The following is a 19993-nucleotide window of genomic DNA, read 5'->3' as shown; positions in this document are numbered from 1 at the left end:
CCTGCATGTTACATAGGACACAATGGGGCCACTGCATGTTACATAGGAACATGGCCTGCCTAATGTAACATGTCATGAAGAACATGGGGCCTGCATGTTACATGAACATGGGGCTGCCTGTTTACATAGGAACATGGGGCCTGCATGTTCCATAGTACAGGGGCCTGCATGTTACATAACTAGGGCCTGCATGTTACATAGGAACATGGGACCTGCATGTTACATGGGAACATGGGGCCTGCATGTTACATAGGAACATGGGGCCTGCATGTTACATGGGAACATGGGGCCTGCATGTTACATAGGAACATGGGGCCTGCATGTTACATGGGAACATGGGGCCTGCATGTTACATAGGAACATGGGGCCGCATGTTACATAGGACATGGGGCCTGCATGTTACATGGGAACATGGGGCCTGCATGTTACATAGGACATGGACTGCCATGGTACATGGAACAGGGGCCCTGCATGTTACATGGGAACATGGGGCCTGCATGTTACATGGACATGGGGCCTCATGTTCTATAACATGGGGCCTGCATGTTACATGGGAACATGGGGCTGCATGTTACATAGGAACATGGGCCTGCATGTTACATAGGAACATGGGGCTGCATGTTACATAGGAACATGGGGCCTGCATGTTACATGGGAACATGGGGCCTGCATGTTACATGGGAACATGGGGCCTGCATGTTACATAGGAACATGGGGCTGCATGTTACTAGGGACAGGGGCTGCATGGTTACATGGAACATGGGGCCTGCATGTTACTAGGAACATGGGGCTCATGTACATAGAACATGGGGCCTGCATGTTACATGGAACCTGGGGCCTTGCATGTTACATAGGAACATGGAGGCCTGCATGTTACATGGACATGGGGCTGCATGTACATGAACATGGGGCTGCATGTACATAGACATGGGCCTGCATGTTCAAGGACATGGGCCTGCATGTTACATAGGAACATGGGGCCTGCATGTTACTGGACATGGGCGCATTTACATAGGAATTGTTGTTGTTGAACCTCATGTTGCTGTTTCGACGAACAGCCAACAAAAACTGACAAGGTTGTGTTTTGTCACACTTTAAGGGTTGGAAGGCGATAGATCTATCATTATTGTCATTATGATCAGAGTACAGTGACAATCTGTTCAGCAGCTCTTTAGCAGTGTGCATAAAAGTTACCGTAACAGAACAAAAGTTAAATAAATAGAACAAAGACTAATAGAGCAAATATGAATAAAATATATTTGTAACGAAAAACTGTTTTTCAATAGGTGAGACACAAGTATTAAAAGAGTTTTTCATGATGTGTCCCCTTTAACTATTGAGCTTTTGATAATAAGTTTGCTAATCTGTCTGTTTTATAAGTGCATGATTTTCCCTATAATTTCCTCTCTCATTTGTCCAGTTAGTTAATTACTTAATTTCCTTAACTTAAAAGACTATAGAAATGACTGCAAAGGTAAATTATAATTAAGAAAATTACATTTTTGTTGTTTTAAGATAAACCTTCGGTTGGAATGATGACAAGAATGCCATAGAAATCATTAATTGATTTGATGGTTGTGGTTTTAAAATAAGTAACTGTGAAAAATGTGAGCCTTTGCACTGCCATCAGCGTCTGTGTGTCTGTCCACTGTGTCCAGGGGGACGACTGCTCCATCAGCTGTCCTGCAGGCCTGTACGGGACCAACTGCACCTCGTCGTGCTCCTGCCACAACGAGATCTCCTGCTCGTACACCGACGGCTCCTGCATCTGCAAAGAAGGTTCCCTTCCTTACACTGCTAAAGATCATTCATTCATTATGGATTGTACTTGGTGTCTTCATTAATCATAGGTGTGTTTTGGGCGTAACATGCAATCAACCAATCAGAGTGTCCTTTGCCATTCCCTTTAAAAGGCAGGCATGTTTGGACCTTGGCACATTGCTATCATGATGGTGGATTTGCAGGGTAAATATTTTTTAGTTTGTCCAATCCAATCTAACTTTATTTGTAAAGCACATTTAAAACAACCAGGTTGACCAAAGTGCTGGACATTAACATGATTATGAATTTAAATCATGTGATCTCTCTCCTGTGTGGGCCGGTCAATCAAAGACCAATGATGTGAATGGCCAGTGCTCATATGAAAGACACACAAGCGGGCCAATCATGGGATGTCCTACCTCTCTATGAACTGTTTAAAAAAAAAAAGTTTTTTCCCGGAGTGCAACCCATTCAGACCACGCAAATAGACCGGCCAAATGAGCAAATGAGACAAGGTCCCACAAAAAGACTCAACCAGTCCTGAACAGAACTTAGTCACCACCTGAACAGCTGCTTCATTTGGTTGTCGTTTGGCCGCAGATTCAGTCTAAAGCCCTTTGTTTCTAGATGTATGGCTGTTGTCCTGTATATCCTGTGTGGTATTTATGTTACGTGCTGCTGCACAACAAATTGCCCCCCGGGGAAAATAAAGACTCCTTAAATCTTGAACCACCGGGAAATCTCCTGGTAATCCTGATGGCCAATCCATGCCTGACACCCACCAAACAAGAGTAAACTTAACTCAAAGCAGCTCACAGTTTTCACACAATTCTGAGGAAACATGTTGTTCAACACAAAAACCAAGTTGGAGGCTTTTACTACTCAGCTGCTCGTAATTACAGTCCAAACTATATGACTTGAACGTAGCATTTTGGTGGTTTGTGTGGGGCAGAGCTGTTATCAACTGGCCAATCAACATCCAGCTTACTGTCAACTAAAAGCCAGGTCACCTAAATCACATTCAGCAGCATAAAAAGACAGGGAACATACTTTTCCTCAACCTACCCCCAGCGCTTGTTTTTTTTTTTCTTCTTCCCTTTGATTCCTTGTTTTTGTCACTGCCTGTTGAACATACAGATACAGCTGTAAATCAAAGCTCAGCTCTCTCGTTACTGCATCTCTTTCTTTCTCCTCCTGTAGGTGGAGAAACTCGTCTCTGCTTCTTCACTGTTCCACTTTGTTTTCCTCTTTAAATCTGCGAGTCTCGGACCAAAACTGTCCCATTTACTGTGAACACATTAGTGTGTAACAGTGATATTTGATTTTAGGGCCGCTGTTCTACTTTTCACATTTTTTATAATCTTTCTATTTTATTATTTTAACATACATAACTATTATATTTACTCACTTTTCTTATTCTCTCCTTCAGAGCTGAAGTGGTTATTCAATGTGCTGATTGACAGGAAAATAATCTGCCACTAAAATCATTTTTCTAAGTAAAAATGCAGAAATGTACCCAAGTTAGAGCTTCTTAAGTGTGAGGACTCCCTTATTTCTTTGTGCTGTTGATCAGATTTTATTATAGCCTATATTAATGTAGTTTCTTTGGCTTCTCTCTCTCTCTATTTTCTCTGTCAATTTAACTGTCAACTGACCGACGGTCTATTTCTATTTGTTGTGTCATCTAAAGGTCACTAAAGGTGGCTGTTAAAATGAGATTTTTTTTTGCTTCATCCAGTTCCTTTTGGTCATGGATATGTAATGTAATATGGCAAATAAATTCTGGTTGAATGATAAAATGTTCTGTTTTCATAAGCAATAGTAAAAAAGTGAAGTGAAGATATAACAAAACTAGGACAATAAGGCCCAAGTTATGATTACCGTATTTTCCGGACTATAGTCGCATCAGTCAAGAAATGCGTCAATAAACATATATAAGTCGCATTGGACTATAAGTTACATTTAATTAGAAATGTACTTCACAAAATCCAAGACTTAGAACAGACATTTAGCACACAGAACAACAGGCTGAATACAATAGGTGTCCGGTATGTCAACGGTAACACATTAACAAAAGAAAGTGTGACTTATAGTTTGGAAAATACGGTACCCAAAATTATCATTTTAGTAGTCTATAGCGATGACATTTCATTTCCGGGATTGTTCAGGTGCCGGATGTCCCTCATTTCATCCGGATGTCCGTTCCCTTTCTCTTTCTCTGTGTTGGCGCTGTAACCTGCGGCTGATTTCTGAGGACTATGGTTACCTGGTCCTCAGGTCTCTGCAGGGTAAATCCAGACAGCTAGCTAGACTATCTGTCCAATCTGAGGACTATGGTTACCTGGTCCTCAGATTTCTGCCTGGTAAATCCAGACAGCTAGCTAGACTATCTGTCCAATCTGAGGACTATGGTTACCTGGTCCTCAGATCTCTGCAGGGTAAATCCAGACAGCTAGCTAGACTATCTGTCCAATCTGAGGACTATGGTTACCTGGTCCTCAGATCTCTGCAGGGTAAATCCAGACAGCTAGCTAGACTATCTGTCCAATCTGAGGACTATGGTTACCTGGTCCTCAGGTCTCTGCAGGGTAAATCCAGACATCTAGCTAGACTATCTGTCCAATCTGAGTTTTCTGTCGCACAACTAAAACTACGTTCCACCAAAACAACTTCCTTCCTGAGGCTGTTTTGCAGCGGCACCGTGGCTCCGTCCGGTGCTTAGCTCTGCCCAAGACAATTGTCATTGGTTTAAAGAAATGCCGATAAACCAGAGCACAGTTTTCTCCCATCCCAGAATGCCGTGTGGACTAGCCAGACCTTCTGGCAATGCAAGACTATCATTTTAGGGATATTTTAAGTGAATAAGTCGACTTTATTTTGATGGAACCTTTCCAAACAAGGTGCTTCGCAGGTGCACATGAATCACAGTGGACTCAAAGGAATTGTCCGTCTGATCGTCTCTGTGTCTCTGTCCAGGTTGGCAGGGGGTGGACTGCTCCATCCCTTGCTCCAGTGGTGCTTGGGGACTGAGCTGCAATCAGACGTGTCAGTGTGCCAACGAGGCCGCCTGCGACCCCGCCAACGGGACCTGCACCTGCTCTCCGGGCTGGAGGGACGAGCTCTGCGACGTACCGTGTCACGTAAGTGGTCGCGGCAGTCATCAGCTCTTTTTAGTGGAAAAAGCAGCAGCAGTGTTTGGCAGGAAGGGGTCCAAATTTGGATTCAACTAAATTGATAAACCCTAGAACTGCAAAGATGAATCAAGTCGTTGTCAACTATTAAATCAGTCGCCAACTATTTGGAGTTGGTCGATTTCTCGATTTGAGTTGAAATTCTCAGTGCATAGTATATTATATTATATTGCATAGTATGTTAGTTACATTTCTGCAGCTTAATTACAGTTTTGTGTTAAAGTGCATTTCTATAATTGTGTCTGCTGTGTTCAGGAGGGATCGTACGGGCTGGACTGCAGAGAGAGATGTGACTGTGTCAATGCTGACGGATGTGATCCGGTGACCGGCTTCTGTCGCTGTGTGGCAGGTTGGACCGGTGAGTTATGCAGCCGCTGTTTGGGGCTAAGAAACACTGTGGCCATCAAAAGTTAAGGCTCCTGGCAACAGGAATAAAGGGCCCAATATATATGACACACGAGAAATTCAAATCTATAATTGTTAAACTGATGGAGATTTAAGCTTGGATGAGTTTGACAGCTTCACAAGTCCCTGTGGACAAAGCACCTAAGAATAGGCTTTGCTCGGACTCTTGGCCTGTTTTTTGTTAAAGGTGCCCTGCCACACAAAACCATTTTTACTTGTATTTTTTGAAATGTGTTAGGTCCGTGTGTGTGTGTGTGTGTGTGTGTGTGTGTGTGTGTGTGTGTGTGTGAAGATGAATTGCTACCTCCTCTGTCAGCTCTAGTCACTGAAAAGAAACAAGAGGAGAAATCAGACCAATCACAACAGCTGGTCAGTCTGACATCATGCTGCCTGAGCTCATTACTATTCATGAGCTGGGTAAAGGATGCTGATAGCCAGGCTCTCATTGGCTAGCTTTTAGCCAATCAGGGAGGGGGAATGACATGCGGCAAAGGGCCGCAGGTCAGAGTCGAACCTGCAACCTCTGCATCGAGGAGTAAACCTCTATATAAGTGCGCCTGCTCTACCAACCGAGCTAACACAGCAACAGGATACGGCTTTTTAGGGTCCTGTGTAGGGTCTGTACCCACGCTTACCTACGTAGAGCCATAAATCTTTACTCATAGTGAAACATATATCTAACCATTAGCCATCGGTTTAACATTTGGAGCAGTGGGAAAGAAACTCTTTGCATATTATAGAGCGGTAGCTGAAGCAAGGAGAGCAAACAGCTTGTCAGCAGGGTGACCAGAGGGGTCACTGACCAATCCAGATCAAATAAACATCACTCAGCGGTGCCATCGCACCTCTTTCCTTGAACCTTTGTTTGCTTTAATATAAGTCGTGTTCAATTTGTAGCTCGGCTTCTTTCACCCGTTAATTGTCAGTCAGAAGAGTCGTGATGAGCAATGATCGATATGAGCTGATGAATATGGAAAGGGGCGTTTTAATTCACTGCCAGAGGGAGAACTGGTAATGAATTTGCATCGGGAGGAATTTTAATATATTAAAAAGTATTAGAAAAGGTTTATAAAAAATCCAAACAATTTGCAGTGTGATTGCTTTTCATTTAAAGTGACAAGCAAAAAGAAGAGAACACTAACTTGTGAATTTATCTTCACTGAGCTCTTCCGTCTCTCTCTTCGTGGTGTGTCTCTCTCTCTCTATCTCTCTCTCTCATCAATTCAATAAAGAGCTTTATTAGCATGACCATAGTGACATACAGTATTGCTGCTAAAGACATAAACAGGGAGACATGATCACATTTACATCAACAATATAACAACAAGAAAAAACTGGATACGCATCAACATGACAACATTACAGGTGTGTGGGTGTGTGGTGTGTGTGTGTGTGGTGTGTGTGTGTGTGTGTGTGTGTTTGGTGTGGTGTGTGTGGGGGGGGGGGGGGGGGAGTCACTCACTGTTCCTCAGTGTGACAGATAAAGACGTACTGTGCTGCTAGACTGCAGCTCTGATGGTTTCCCAGCAGGATCTCCCTTGTTGATGTCGCTTATTTGGTCAAATGCGGGTGCTTGTGGTCTGAATTTGGGGAAGTACTGAGTCCGGAACGGCTGCAGGTGGGTGCATTCTGTCAGGAAAAGCAGCTCTGTCTGGACTAAAGGCACAACAGGGTCAGGAAGTGGACTGAGCGTCAGGACCAGCTGAGTGAGGGGACTCTTCTCTTTGCTCAGCTCTTGGTCTCTCTCTCTCTCTCTCTCTCTCTCTCTCTCTCTCTCTCTCTCTCTCTGTTGGATTATCCCTTCTGTTAATTCCACTGGGGAAAATATAGATACACATAGAGAACACTACGCTTTAGATTGTGCTACCAGGCGTTGAGACTGAAAACAGCGCTGTGTTAGACGTGTTCCTGCGAGGTACAGGTGAGACAAAGGCAGATGATACAGGAAGTCCACTTTGATAAAGAGATACATGAGTTTGAATGGTTCAGACAGCAGGGCTACGTGGAATCATAGGACGCAGAATTTCCACGGGATTTTCTACAGATTTTAAACACAAAAAAAAACTAAATTCCAAAGATTGTCATTCTGGATCACCGCTGAAAACTGTAAAAGGAAATCGGCAGATTGCGTTAGGGTCTGTTTTATTAGAACTTAAAACACAGCTGTTTGACTAATGAGATTTTATAACTCTGAAAAGTTATGAGAGACATTTTTCTAATCCTCTCTCGGGTCAATCGCCAAGTAAACAATTTAAATATGCTGTTCACGGTACAAAGTAATCTACTGTACCTGACACACGCATTTGCAAGTCGGCTACAGAGTGCGTTGAATAGGACGTCGACAGTCAACAGTTGAACCAGGTTTTGACTTTTTCTTCTAGAGAACTCTGCACTGCTGTCGCTGTGAGGCAGTGGTCTCATTGAAATGAATGAGTGGGCTCTGTTGCTACTTTCAGTCTGAATTCTACCGGAGGTTGGTATATCAAAGTAAAACTGATGTTTCTAATCTAAAGAGACTTTAGGCCCTATTTTAACGATCTAAGCGCACGGCGTAAAGCGCAAGGCGCAGGTGCGCTTAGGCCGCGTAAAAAATCCACTTTTGCTAGTTTAACGGAATAAAGGCTCATGCTTAGTGCCTTAATTAATTCATAGGTGTTTTTGGGGTGTAACAAAGTGTGTCTTAGTAATTCCCATTCCCTTTAAAATCCAAGCGCGTTTGTACCTTGGCACATTGCTATCAGGATGGAGGATTTGGATGTCTGTGTGCTGCTGCGCGTCCCTGTGTGTGTAACAAGCATAGTGTGCGCGTGCTATGCATGTCCCTATGCGCATTTTACTAATGCTCTGTTAAAATGAAACAATGAAATGTTGCGTTATTGACTTTGGACCAGGTTTTTGTCTGTGCTTGTGAACATTAGGTATCTGGAGAGTCTACCAACCCTCAAACATGTGAACTTAGACAACCTAGTCAGTTTTTTGTGGACTGCCTCGATCAGATTACATCAGAGCCATTCAGATTTGGCTCCCCTTCCTACGTCACATGCAGGCTCGTTAGAATATACCGCCCCCACCCCCGCACCCATCTGAGGATCTCCACCCACGACTTATGAACGTCCTTTGAAAAGCTGCACCATATTTTTTTTTTCCCACAAGCCAATTAGAGCGGACTGGTCTTCAAGAGACAGGTGCAAATATAACGTGTTTCAGACAGAAGGTAAATACAGGTATAGTCAGACACGTAAGATAGAAATAAAATGGTTTTTTTACATTAAAGCATGTCAACATGTTCTAGTTGAAACCCAAAACTAAAAAAGTATGAACCTGAAAATGAGCATGAAATGGGACTTTTAAATATGTAGACAACAGAGCATATTTTCAGACATGAATAAGTTACATTAATAGTTGCATGATGAGTAATAAATGAAGAAGAAAGCTAGAAAGAGAAGTTCCAACCCAGGGTTCATTATCACCTCCCCACAGCTGACCAATCACGGTATGAAGCAGGGGTGTGGATGTTGGAGTAAAAGGGAGTAAAAACTGTACGAACTTCACCAAAAACAGAAGATATTAGATCAAACTGACATTAGAAAGCCTCGACTAGATTAACGACTGGAACAGGAACAAAGAGCCAAATGTTTTTGATGATTTAATACTTTCTTTTTCCTCTGTGACGTTCCTTCAGTCTGTCTCACTTCTCTCAACAATTAGTTCTAATACTTTTGCAAGTGTGAGCACCTCCCTTCTTATTTCTTTTGACAATGGCACTGTGGGCATCAACTCCACTCTCAACTTCCAGGAGAATTTAGTTTTTGCATACTGACGTCTTTGAGTACTCTGAACTGTGTCACAGTACGTACTGTACTCATAACCAAGGAAGAATTAGTATGCAGTGTGGAACTGGGACACAGCATGTGATTATGAAGAGGAATAAGTAGAAACTGGATCAATATACTGTACTTGCAGTACTGCAAAAAAAACTACAGTTCTGTTTGATTTAGACCTTTTCTTACACTAAGCGCTACATGACCTGATGTAGGTCACAGGCGTCATGTTATTGGTGTCAGGGCTGATTTTTTTAAATTGTATTTCAGTGTTGCTGTCACCTGGGAGATGAATACTACGTGTTAGCTTTACGCCACGCTTGGGCCTAAACTTTAGCGCTACAAGAGTTTCCATTTGTCCTTCTTCTGCTTCATATCTCGTCCCCACCTTCTCGCCCCGCTCCTCCCTTTGTTTTAACTTCACAGCCTTACGAACAGAGCTTTTGATTTTCACCCACTTTGTGGCTCAGAGGTAGTTTATTAATTGAGTCATAATGGCTGCCCGCCTGAGCCCCACTCACATATTCTCTTATATTCTGTGTCAAAGAAAGTTTCTAATGAGCTGCAGTAAGCCAGGCTGCACAGAGGAGGTGGGAGAGTTACTGTATTTGCACATACACCATTCTTACTCTGTCTGTCTGTCTCACTTACCGTCTCTTTATATTTAGATTGTGTGTGTGTGTGTGTGTGTGTGTGTGTGTGTGTGTGTGTTGGTGTACAGCTTGTAAGTAAGTACTTGATGTCACCGAGTCTCTCGGGCCGCTGCCGTCTCCAGACTGTCCCTTGTGAGCCCGATGGGCATAAAGCACGGATCCAGTGTCTGCAAGGGGGGCCACCTTTTAAAGTGTGTGGATAGAAGCAGAGACTAAGCGTGGCCGAAATGGGAGGCGGGGGGACGGGGGGCCATCGTGGGGGGGGGGGGGGGTGGGGAGGAAAAAAAAAAATTCGGTACTCTGTGCACCTAGCTGCCAGGGAGGTACTCAAGACACCCAAACACAAAAAGCGGACACAGGAACAACACACACACAAACAAGACCCAACACACACACCCACACACACACACACACACAACTACAAGACTGTATGAACGAGAAGAAGCGACACTTCAGCAAATAATTAAAGGGCAAAAGTCTCGGGCAGAATTTAGGGAATGTAGGTTTTTGTCTAAAATGTTTGTTCATACAAACTTATCCGTACATGTGCAAACACAGTTTATTGGTTCACAATATCTCGGGGAAATAATGTTTTAGCAAATTTCTGCATATTTTTGAATGTAAGTGATGGATTGACGAGTTTGTTTTTACACTGTAAAATGTCCCATTCTGTTCATATGTGGGCTACAATTATCATTTATAAAATTTAAAGAATCCTAACATGGCTTAGTCAAAACAGTTTGAACAGCATAACCACAGCTCCACTTTCGGTCAGCTCGGCTCCGTGAGGCTCTGTGAGGCCCAGCGGTGCCGGGGCGTAACGCTAACCTCAGCGTGGTAGTCACCATTTTAGTTTAGCAGTTCCGGAGCGGAGAGACACACATACATTACGTCATGTCTTATAACTGAACAGTCACGGTTACTTGTAGAATAACTGTTAATGAAAATAATCATTAGTTACAGTTTTTTTGACTGATTTTAAAACCTGTTGTGTGGTGGTGTGTGTGTGTGTGGTGTGTGATATATATATGTGGGTGTGATGTACACGGGTGTTGGTATCGAATAATATTTATCATACTAATATATAATATATATATGGTGATAAAAAACAAGTAAACAAGTTAAAGTGTGTTGGTGCACACCATATGTCTTTGCCATAATATATTGACGTGTGTGTCCAGTGATGTGGTGGTATATGAAGATATAAATATATATAACTTGTACGTGGTGTGGAGATTGATTAATAAAAAAATATAGTGATGTGTATATGAATTGGTGCACTATATGGGGAATATATATATGAAGTGGGATGTTTTGTCTGTGATGCAGTAGTGTGTGTGTATATGTGTATATATTTATATATGTGTGTGTATATGTGTGTATATATATATGTGTGTGTATATGTATGTGCATATATATATGTGTGTGTGTGTGTATATGTATGTGTATATTAATGTGTATATGTGTGTGTATATCTAGATACACAAACTAAATATATAGACATATTTATTTCATTTAGTTCATTCAGCCTGAAAGAAGTATAAAAAATGACTCATAAAAAGAGAACAAAATAAACTTCTTAATCTTTTCCTTCCTGCCAGCGCCTTCAGCTATTTCTTTGAGCCATTTGAATCTCAGTGTTTAAAGGATAAGGATGGAAATGTTCTATATTTTTCATACAGTCAACAAATATCATAAAAAGACCAAAACCAACAACTTGTGTATCCGTCTGTCAACACTGTCTGCCTTCCTGTCTGTGGCTCTCAGCACCAAGCCCATTGGTTCCCACTGAAGACCTTCATCTTTGAAAACACCTCACAGATATATAGCTTCATTTGGTTTTTAAATAATCAGTAATTTTGTAAAACAGCTGCTCACTGTATTCGTCATCAAACAAACAGGAGCAAAAACTGCATTTTTTGTGGTTACATTGGTCTGACACAAAGGGAATTTTTGAAAGGATAATAAATGTATTTGACTAACTAACGAGGGAGTTATATTGCACAGGGAAAGAAGATATATCAGGCTTTGATGCACACACAACTGTTCCATGTTTCATGTGTGATAAATTGGCCATGCAAAAACCAGAGACTAGCACCAGCTTTGGGTTTTAACTAGGAGATGAGTGTAGAGGAATTGTCTCTTTGTCTCTATGATCTGTCACATCCGTCCTCTCTCCACTCCTCCCTCCCCTGCTGACTCAGTGTCTGAGTGTGTGCTTTAATCGCTCATCTAGCCCCTTTATTTGCATCATTCGCTCTTCTCCTTTGACAAGTTCAAGTGACACATCTGAAACTTTGTGAGCAGCGTTCGGGAAGTCAGTTTGAATTCACTTAAAAGCCGGGTAGCTTAGAGCAAAGCCTCTTGCTATAAATGTGCGTGTGTGTGTGTGTGCGCATGTGTGTTTTCTGCAGGTGTCCATTGCGACAGTGTGTGTGAGGAGGGACGCTGGGGACCCAACTGCTCCTACAGCTGCACCTGTGAGAACGGAGGCTCCTGCTCTCCAGAGGACGGCACCTGCGTGTGCGCTCCCGGTTACCGTGGCACCAACTGCAGACGAAGTAAAGACACACACACACGCACACACACACACACACATACGCACACATGCACACATTTCCGAGAAGGACTCGGAAAACAAAAAATGTTTGGATTGCTGGAATTGCCTTTCAGAATATGCTTGAGCATAAAGTTTGTGAAGAATGATGAAAACCACATGTTCATGCATCAATAATTTACAAGAAAATCCCCAAAACGAGTGATTTTCCCCATTGTCGGATCAATAAATTATGAAAAATATCTCATCCAATTTAAAATGATGAAGTAATATCTTTCTTTCTTTGAGGTCAGTTTTCAAATTAGCTCCACCTTTACCAACTACAACAAAAGGGATGAACATATGAATCCATCGATGAATATTATTTAATAAGATAATTATTACGTTATTCTGAAATGGACCATTCTGCACAATGAGTACTTTTACTTTTTTTTTACTGTGATTATATGCTTAAACTGATACTTTTTGTACTGTTACTTTAGTAAAATTTTGAATGCTGGAGTATTTCTGCACTGTGGTATTGCTAATTTTACTTAAGTGAAAGAAGCAACACCATCGCCTGTTTGATTTATTAAATTAAATTTAAATTAAAGTTATTTCTTTAAAAAAGAAACGTTAACACAGTTTACTGCAGGGACACTAATCACATTAGAAATAATCAGCAGTGTTGATTTATTTCAGTGATAAAATGTTATGAAGCTGTGTGTGTGTGTGTGTGTGTGTGTGTGTGTGTGTGTGTGTGTGTGTGTGTGTGTGTGTGTGTGTGTGTGTGTTCTTGTTTAACTACATTCGTGAGGTCCAAAAACCAGGAATACAGTATATTCAGTATATTTATGGGGTGCTGAGAGCTTTGTAAGACCAAAATGCTGGACCCCACAACTTTAAAGGGCTGTTTAGGGGTTAAGACTTTTAGGTTTTAGGATTAGGGTTAGAATTAAAAAATAGTTAGGGTGGGGGTTAAGGTTAGGCATTTGGGTGTAATGGTTAAAGTTAGGGTAAGGGGCTAGGGAATGCATTATGTCAACGACCGGTCCCCACAAAGATAGTGAGACACACTGTGCATTAGAGTTATACATTTAAAGGCGCTTGGTTCACAGTTTAAGCAATTATCTTAATTAGGAAAGTCCTGTAGCATGAAAGAGGCAGTAGACCAGTAGAAAGAGAGGCCTGCACCAGCTTGTCTCGCCACTTAGAGCAACATCAATTAATGCAAATTAAAGGCCTCAGGAAGACATGTGAGGGAGGATCTGTGGTGGAAGGAAAACAAAGAAACGCCAATACTGCCAACAGGTTGACCCCAGAGAGCAGACCACGGGTCAGGGAAACACGTTCAGGGACACACTTTTGCCTGCACACACACACACACACACACACAAATATCTATGATGGACACAGCCGATATTAAGCTTTAATATACGTGGGGGTTGAAAACGTAGCTTAATTTGAGACTAAGTGGACCATGAAATCCATTATTGAAATGATCAGAGAACTAATCAGAGAAGTAATCAGAAGTTCCCTTTGGACTGAAATTGGCTTCTCTCTCAATTTCGCATACACACACACACACACACACAAACACACACACACACACAGAGTTCACCCACTTCTCCTAATAGAGGTGTCTGTGTTCTCTGCAGCATGTTCGCCTGGTTTCTACGGCCACCGCTGCAGCCAGTCGTGTCCCCAGTGTATCTATAGCGACGGCGCCTGTCACCACGTCAGCGGACATTGTGAATGTCTCTCTGGCTTCTTCGGCTCCCTCTGTAATCAAGGTCAGTTGCCCCTTGTTTCAGAAAACAACCAGCTGTGTCTGTGTGTCTGTTTTATGTTGTTATATGCTTGCAAAAAAAAATGGACACTGTTGAACTGTTCATCAGTGTAACGTTTTAAAAATAAGTGTCGCCTTCAAGACGTTTGATGGAATGGTTCCTTGTTAAAAAATGGGCCCAATTCAAAGCCAACAGACGGGAAACTGAAATGAAAACGGGGTTGTCCCATGGCATGCAGCTTAGTGTTGCACGTTCATACATTTTTGAGAGAGCCTCATAAAGACAAGGCAGCCGAGGCAGGGATTCTTCTAGTTTGAGATAAAAACCCGGAATTTTGCAATTCCCATTGTGCAGTTTTATAGTCTTTAAATCATAGGGTGTAAAAGATAAAATAAATAAGTCTCCACTTCCTGTGATCAGGCACTGGAGCCGCGGTGTTGAAGTCCCATCCATACAATGTAATTTCAAATCAATTTTATGCATAGTATCAAATCGTAACAAGAGTTGTATTAAGATACTTTACAGATGTAAATGTGCTGTATTTATATAGCGCTTTTCCAGTCTTAACAACTGCTCAAAGCGCTTTTACATCTACAGGAAACATTCACACACATTTATCCACTGTGGCTGCGGCTGCTGTACAAGGTGCCACCTGCTCGTCAGATAAACACTCACACACATTCACACTCCGATGCGCAGCACCGGGGGCAACTCGGGGTTCAGTGTCTTGCCCAAGGACACTTCGACAATGACTGCAGGGGCAGGGTTCGAACCACCAACCTTCCGATTGGCAGGCAACCGCTCTACCACTGAGCCACAGCCGCCCACAGATAGAGTAGGTCTGGACCACACTCTATAATTTTACAACAACCTACAATTCCAGTCATTCCCCCAAGAGCAAGCTTTTACAGTGGCGAAGAAAAACTCCCTTTTAGAAAGAAACCTGGGACAGACCCAGGCTCTTGGGATCCGGTGTCTGACAGTGCCGGTTGGGGGTGTGATGAACAGGGGCAATAATAGTCACAATAAAGATAATGGAACTATGACTAGAAATACGTTCATGGCGTAGCAGGGCGTTACACAGTGTAGCAGGCCATAGCAGGACTTAGCTGGGCGTAGCAGGACTTAGCAGGGCGTAGCAGGATTAGCAGGTGTAGAGGCGTAGCAGGACGTAGCAGGACTGTAGCAGGATAGCAGGGGGGTAGCAGGACTTGGCAGGACCGTAGCAGGGCGTAGCAGGAATTGCAGGAGCAGGCGTAGCAGGTAGCAGGACGTAGCCAGGACTTGGCAGGGCATAGCAGACGTAGCAGGACTTAGCAGGACGTAGCAGGGCATAGCAGGACGTAGCAGGTGTAGCAGGCGTAGCAGGACGTAGCAGGATTGGCATGGTGCGGACATAGCAGGACTTAGCAGGAGAGAGCAGTAGCAGGATAGTAGCAGGGACTTAGCAGGACCTACGTAGGGCAAAAGCAGGACGTAGCAGGGACGTAGCAGGACCCCATTGCAGGGACGTAGCAGGGCGTAGCAGGACCCTTAGGCAGGACCTTAGCAGGGCACAGCAGGACGTAGCAGGGCGTAGCAGGACACTGCAGAGCGTACAATCACCCGCTTGAACAATCGTAAGTCATTCCCGGCTGTCAATCATGGTGTTTCACCCCGTTTTTTTATGGACAATGCAGCTTTATTTCTGTATGGCACATTTCAGCAACAAGGCAATTTAAATTGCTATACATAAATTGTTAAAAAACAGTTGAAAACAATAAAAAAATATTTATCTTTACGAAACTACAGGACAGTTGCTCTATACAAGTCCTCCACCCGCAATCCTTGCCGTTCCCAGAACGGCCGGTCGTCATGCAGAATATTATACAGTTCCAAGTTTCAACAATGTCACTTCAGTAACAATAAAAAATATAAAACGGATCAAATACGAGACTAAAAGTTACAGTGCAGAATAAGAAGTGAACAGCTGATTAAAATAAGGCAGCATCAAAAAGAAAGCATAGCATCAAATAGCATCAAATAACTGATAAAAAACAGATTGATCAGAACGAGATAAAATGAAAGAAACCATCTTTGGGAAAAACTTATTTGAAGTGTGCTTTGATTTTTTTTGGGGGGAGTTTGGTCCATGTTATGGTGGGGGGGGGGGGCATCCAGATTTTTGGGCTTCACTTATATAGTCTGTTCCTGTCTAGTAGATGCTCAGGTCTTTAAAACTCCTTGCCTTCAGTTTGTAGTGTCACATTTCCATTTAGTTGTGATCTCCATGCCTAGAAAAAAACTGCAACTGTATTTTTTTTTTTTTTTTTTTTTAAACCCTCCTTTTAGAAAACTAGGTTTACATCACTCAAACCCTCAAGGCCCATATACTGGGTGGTTTATAACACGTGGTTGTAAATCCAGAACTGAGGTCCCTCATCACCGTCGCGGCGACCATACACAACCTCTTTCTTTGTGTGACACAGATTGTGTCCAACCTATTTTATGACCCATCTCCCACAGTGTGACATGCTGTTGTGTGTGTCCATACAGCTCCATGCAGAGTCTAACATCATTTTGATTTTGAGTCAATCAATCGGACAACATCCCAGAGTGTTAGTGCAGAATTTATCGTATTCACATTTCATTTGATGCTGTTTTGTAACAACCTTCTCACACATTTCCCCCAGACACACAACGTTGTCACAACCTTCAGGAGCACAGTCATCTGCTGTACATTCATCATCTGCTGTCAGTGCATTCGGCCTCTTGACATCTTCATTTACACAACCTGTGTTTTGTAAAATCCTGACATCTCTAAGTACCATAAGGTTAGACTTCAAGCCCCTCACCCAAAGCAAACCCCTTGAATGTGTACATTTCATTAGAGATGTCGGTAATGAAAGAAATCGAAACCCTGAGCTCCGTCTGTGTCCCATCTACCAACTATAATATCATATTTCCTTCATTTACTAAGTACATTTACATGTACACGTAATGTATCCTCTGCATTTTTAAATTGGTGGGAGGGAAACTCGTAAAGGGCTCGCCCGGACCGGGGCTTGAACCCAATACTCAGCAGGGCCTACTTAGGGCGCCTCCGTGCCGCCATAATTTCTCCAGCCTCTTCAGTTCATCACAATGCTCTTTTGGTCACTTTATCCTGTACTTCATTCTTTCAGTATGGTTTCGCTCCTCTGCAGGTTAAACAGGTGTTAATTCTCCTATGTAGGCAGTCAGCCCAAGGTGCCGTGCCAAGTTAAATTTTAAGTAGAGACTGTGGAGGAGTGTGCTGTGAAATATTTATCGTCATTAAACATGAAGACGGTCTTAGTTATGCCTTGTCCTACATTAGCCATTCTGCTGGCTGCTGCATCTTTGAGCAGCCCAGTAGATAACTTGGCGAGCCTTGATAAATCCAATGTCCGGCAGGGGGGGGGGGTGCTTTTAACCGCCTGAAGAGCCAGTCCCGCTCCATCCCTGTCCACTCGATGTGTGATACCCTTTTGTACAAGCTAATGATGCTATTGAGCGGTAAACTCTCAGAGGCTCTGGTGCATTGCATTGCAATGTGTGTGTGAGTGTGTGAGTTAACTGAGACAGAATGGGTTTACACCGCTTTAACAAAGAAATCGGATGTATTTTTCAACTGGAAACTGGTGTGAAATGTACATAATGGTCTCATAGATGTCTTATTCTCCATCTGTAAAAACTCAACAAAACAAATATCTCTTCAACATACCGTACAAACACGATCACCTTCAGACAACCAACACAGGATTCTTTAAAGGTCTCATACTCTACTCGTTTTCAGGTTTTTACTTGTGTAAGTGTTCCTACTCCGCTCTACTCTACGTCTTGGTTTCTACAAGAATATATTGACACTCTTTAATGTTAAAAAACACATAATTTTTCTGAATATACCAGCTTTCACTCTCTGTCTGAAATGCACTATTTAGCGCTTGTCTCTTTAAGCCCCCCCTCCTGAAAAAGTCCAATCTGCTTTAATTGGTCAGCATGTTTTCATGTAATTGTAATGTAATTTTATTTATTTAGTTCTCCTTCTTTGGTGGTCAGCAGTTTAGCGCTTGTCCATTGTTGATGTGTTTTTAAGCACTAAATGCATGACTACAATGCATTGTTTAGAGCAGGGGTCTTCAACGTTTTCCAGGCCAAGGACCCCCAAACTGATGGCGAGATGGAGCGGGGACCCCCTAATTATATATATTGTATAAAATTGTGTTATATCAAACTGGTCCTATAGTGCCATGTGTAAATGTACCTTGTTATTGTGCATTCAATACTAAGATACTCAAATAATACACAGGTTCATGTATTCATGTTTTTATTTTAAACATTTGCGAGGCACAGTGAGGAGAAAAGCTTTCGCGACCCCCATGCAGTACCTCCGCGGACCCCCTAGGGGTCGCGGACCCCCTGTTGAAGACCCCTGGTTTAGACAATTAAAAGAGTCGGAGATTCCCCCGAGGGCGAGTGCTTAGGGGAAGTGAAAGAAGGCGTGTTGAACCCCTACTGAAACGCAGCTCCGCGGATTCGGCGTGTCCCCTTTGTTTCATCTATTCGTCATCCAGGTAGCTGTGTGTCCTGGGGGGGGGGGGGGGGGGGGGCAGAAAGCCTGATGGGGTTAGATATGTGGTTTGATTGTACTTTCTAAGCTTTGTCTTATTCCACACAACCTCCTTTCATTGTACTTTATACATATTTGATAAGTTTAATCATTTCCTAATTAATATTAAAGCTGAAACGGTCCATTCAGTTTAAACAAATTCAATAATGCTGCTTCAGTCACAACTGGAGGGTGTTAATGTGGGTTTGTTCTAAAGGAAGCATGAACTGTAAGAAATGCCGGTCAGCATGTGTTACAGGAGACTAATTAGTCAAATCATGATCTCATCTTATGTTTAATCAGTTGAGGCTTATGTTGTTTTTAACATGGTACTGACTTCTACACACACATACACACACACACGCACGCACGCACACACACACACACACACACACACACACACGCACGCACGCACACATGCACACACGCACACATGAAAACACATGCCACACACACACATACACTCACACACACACACACACACACACACACGAAAACACATGCCGCCCACACACACACATACACTCACACACAAACACAGAGGTATCTTGTAATAAAAATAAGTGTAGCTGCACACAAGGATGTGATAAAATTTGTGCTTTAAAATGATTAAAACGTTTAATCGCATTAATGTCATAGTTAACTCGCAGTTAATCTCAATGAATCGTACATTTTTATCTATTCTAAATCTCCCTTGATTTCTTTTTGTCCCATTTCTTTTTTTTCTCATTTGAATGCGCTCATCAACATGGAAAAGTGGATCGTCTTGCTTTGTGCAAATGTTTTTTTATTGAAAACAACACTGGCATATAACCTACTGTTCAAATTTCACACGTAACACTAATAATCTCAGTAAATAACCTCTCACACGGTGTAACACTGTTCATCAATAAAAGGGTAAAGCAAATACTTTGGGGGGGGGGGGGATCAGCATCAGCTGTGTGCTTGGCCATCAGCTGGTATTTCAGACTGGACGTGCTGCGGTGACACAGACACACAGATCACTTTGGTCTCATCAGTGGAACATTTGGCAACTTTTAAAAAGTCAACTTTCCATCCAGAATCTTATCGGCGTCTCGCGCTCGCCATCCTCTCAAAACGTACCGTTACAACTCTTTGACCGGCTCGCGAGCCCAAACGGCGTGTGTGCCTGTTGTTTTCCGGTTTAGCTGGATCCGGTGGGTGTAGTAGTTCTTCTAATGTTACTAGTTGTTGCAACAGCATGTG

General features: G+C 42.6%; 1 protein-coding gene across 1 annotated transcript in view; it reads left to right on the top strand.

Moving 5' to 3' along the window:
* The window catches only part of LOC116685771 (multiple epidermal growth factor-like domains protein 11), a 166581-nt gene that overhangs the window by 130342 nt on the left and 16246 nt on the right, over nt 1-19993 (top strand). The window contains 5 exon segments of the mRNA XM_032510698.1: nt 1659-1779; nt 4738-4901; nt 5208-5310; nt 12246-12392; nt 14026-14160. Of these exon segments, the coding sequence (XP_032366589.1) occupies nt 1659-1779; nt 4738-4901; nt 5208-5310; nt 12246-12392; nt 14026-14160 (670 nt within the window).

The sequence above is a fragment of the Etheostoma spectabile genome, unplaced genomic scaffold (genome assembly GCF_008692095.1).
Source record: "Etheostoma spectabile isolate EspeVRDwgs_2016 unplaced genomic scaffold, UIUC_Espe_1.0 scaffold270, whole genome shotgun sequence".
In the NCBI taxonomy this organism is placed as follows: domain Eukaryota; kingdom Metazoa; phylum Chordata; class Actinopteri; order Perciformes; family Percidae; genus Etheostoma; species Etheostoma spectabile.
Note: the sequence above shows the minus strand (reverse complement) of the source record. Positions and strands in the feature narration are given on the sequence as shown.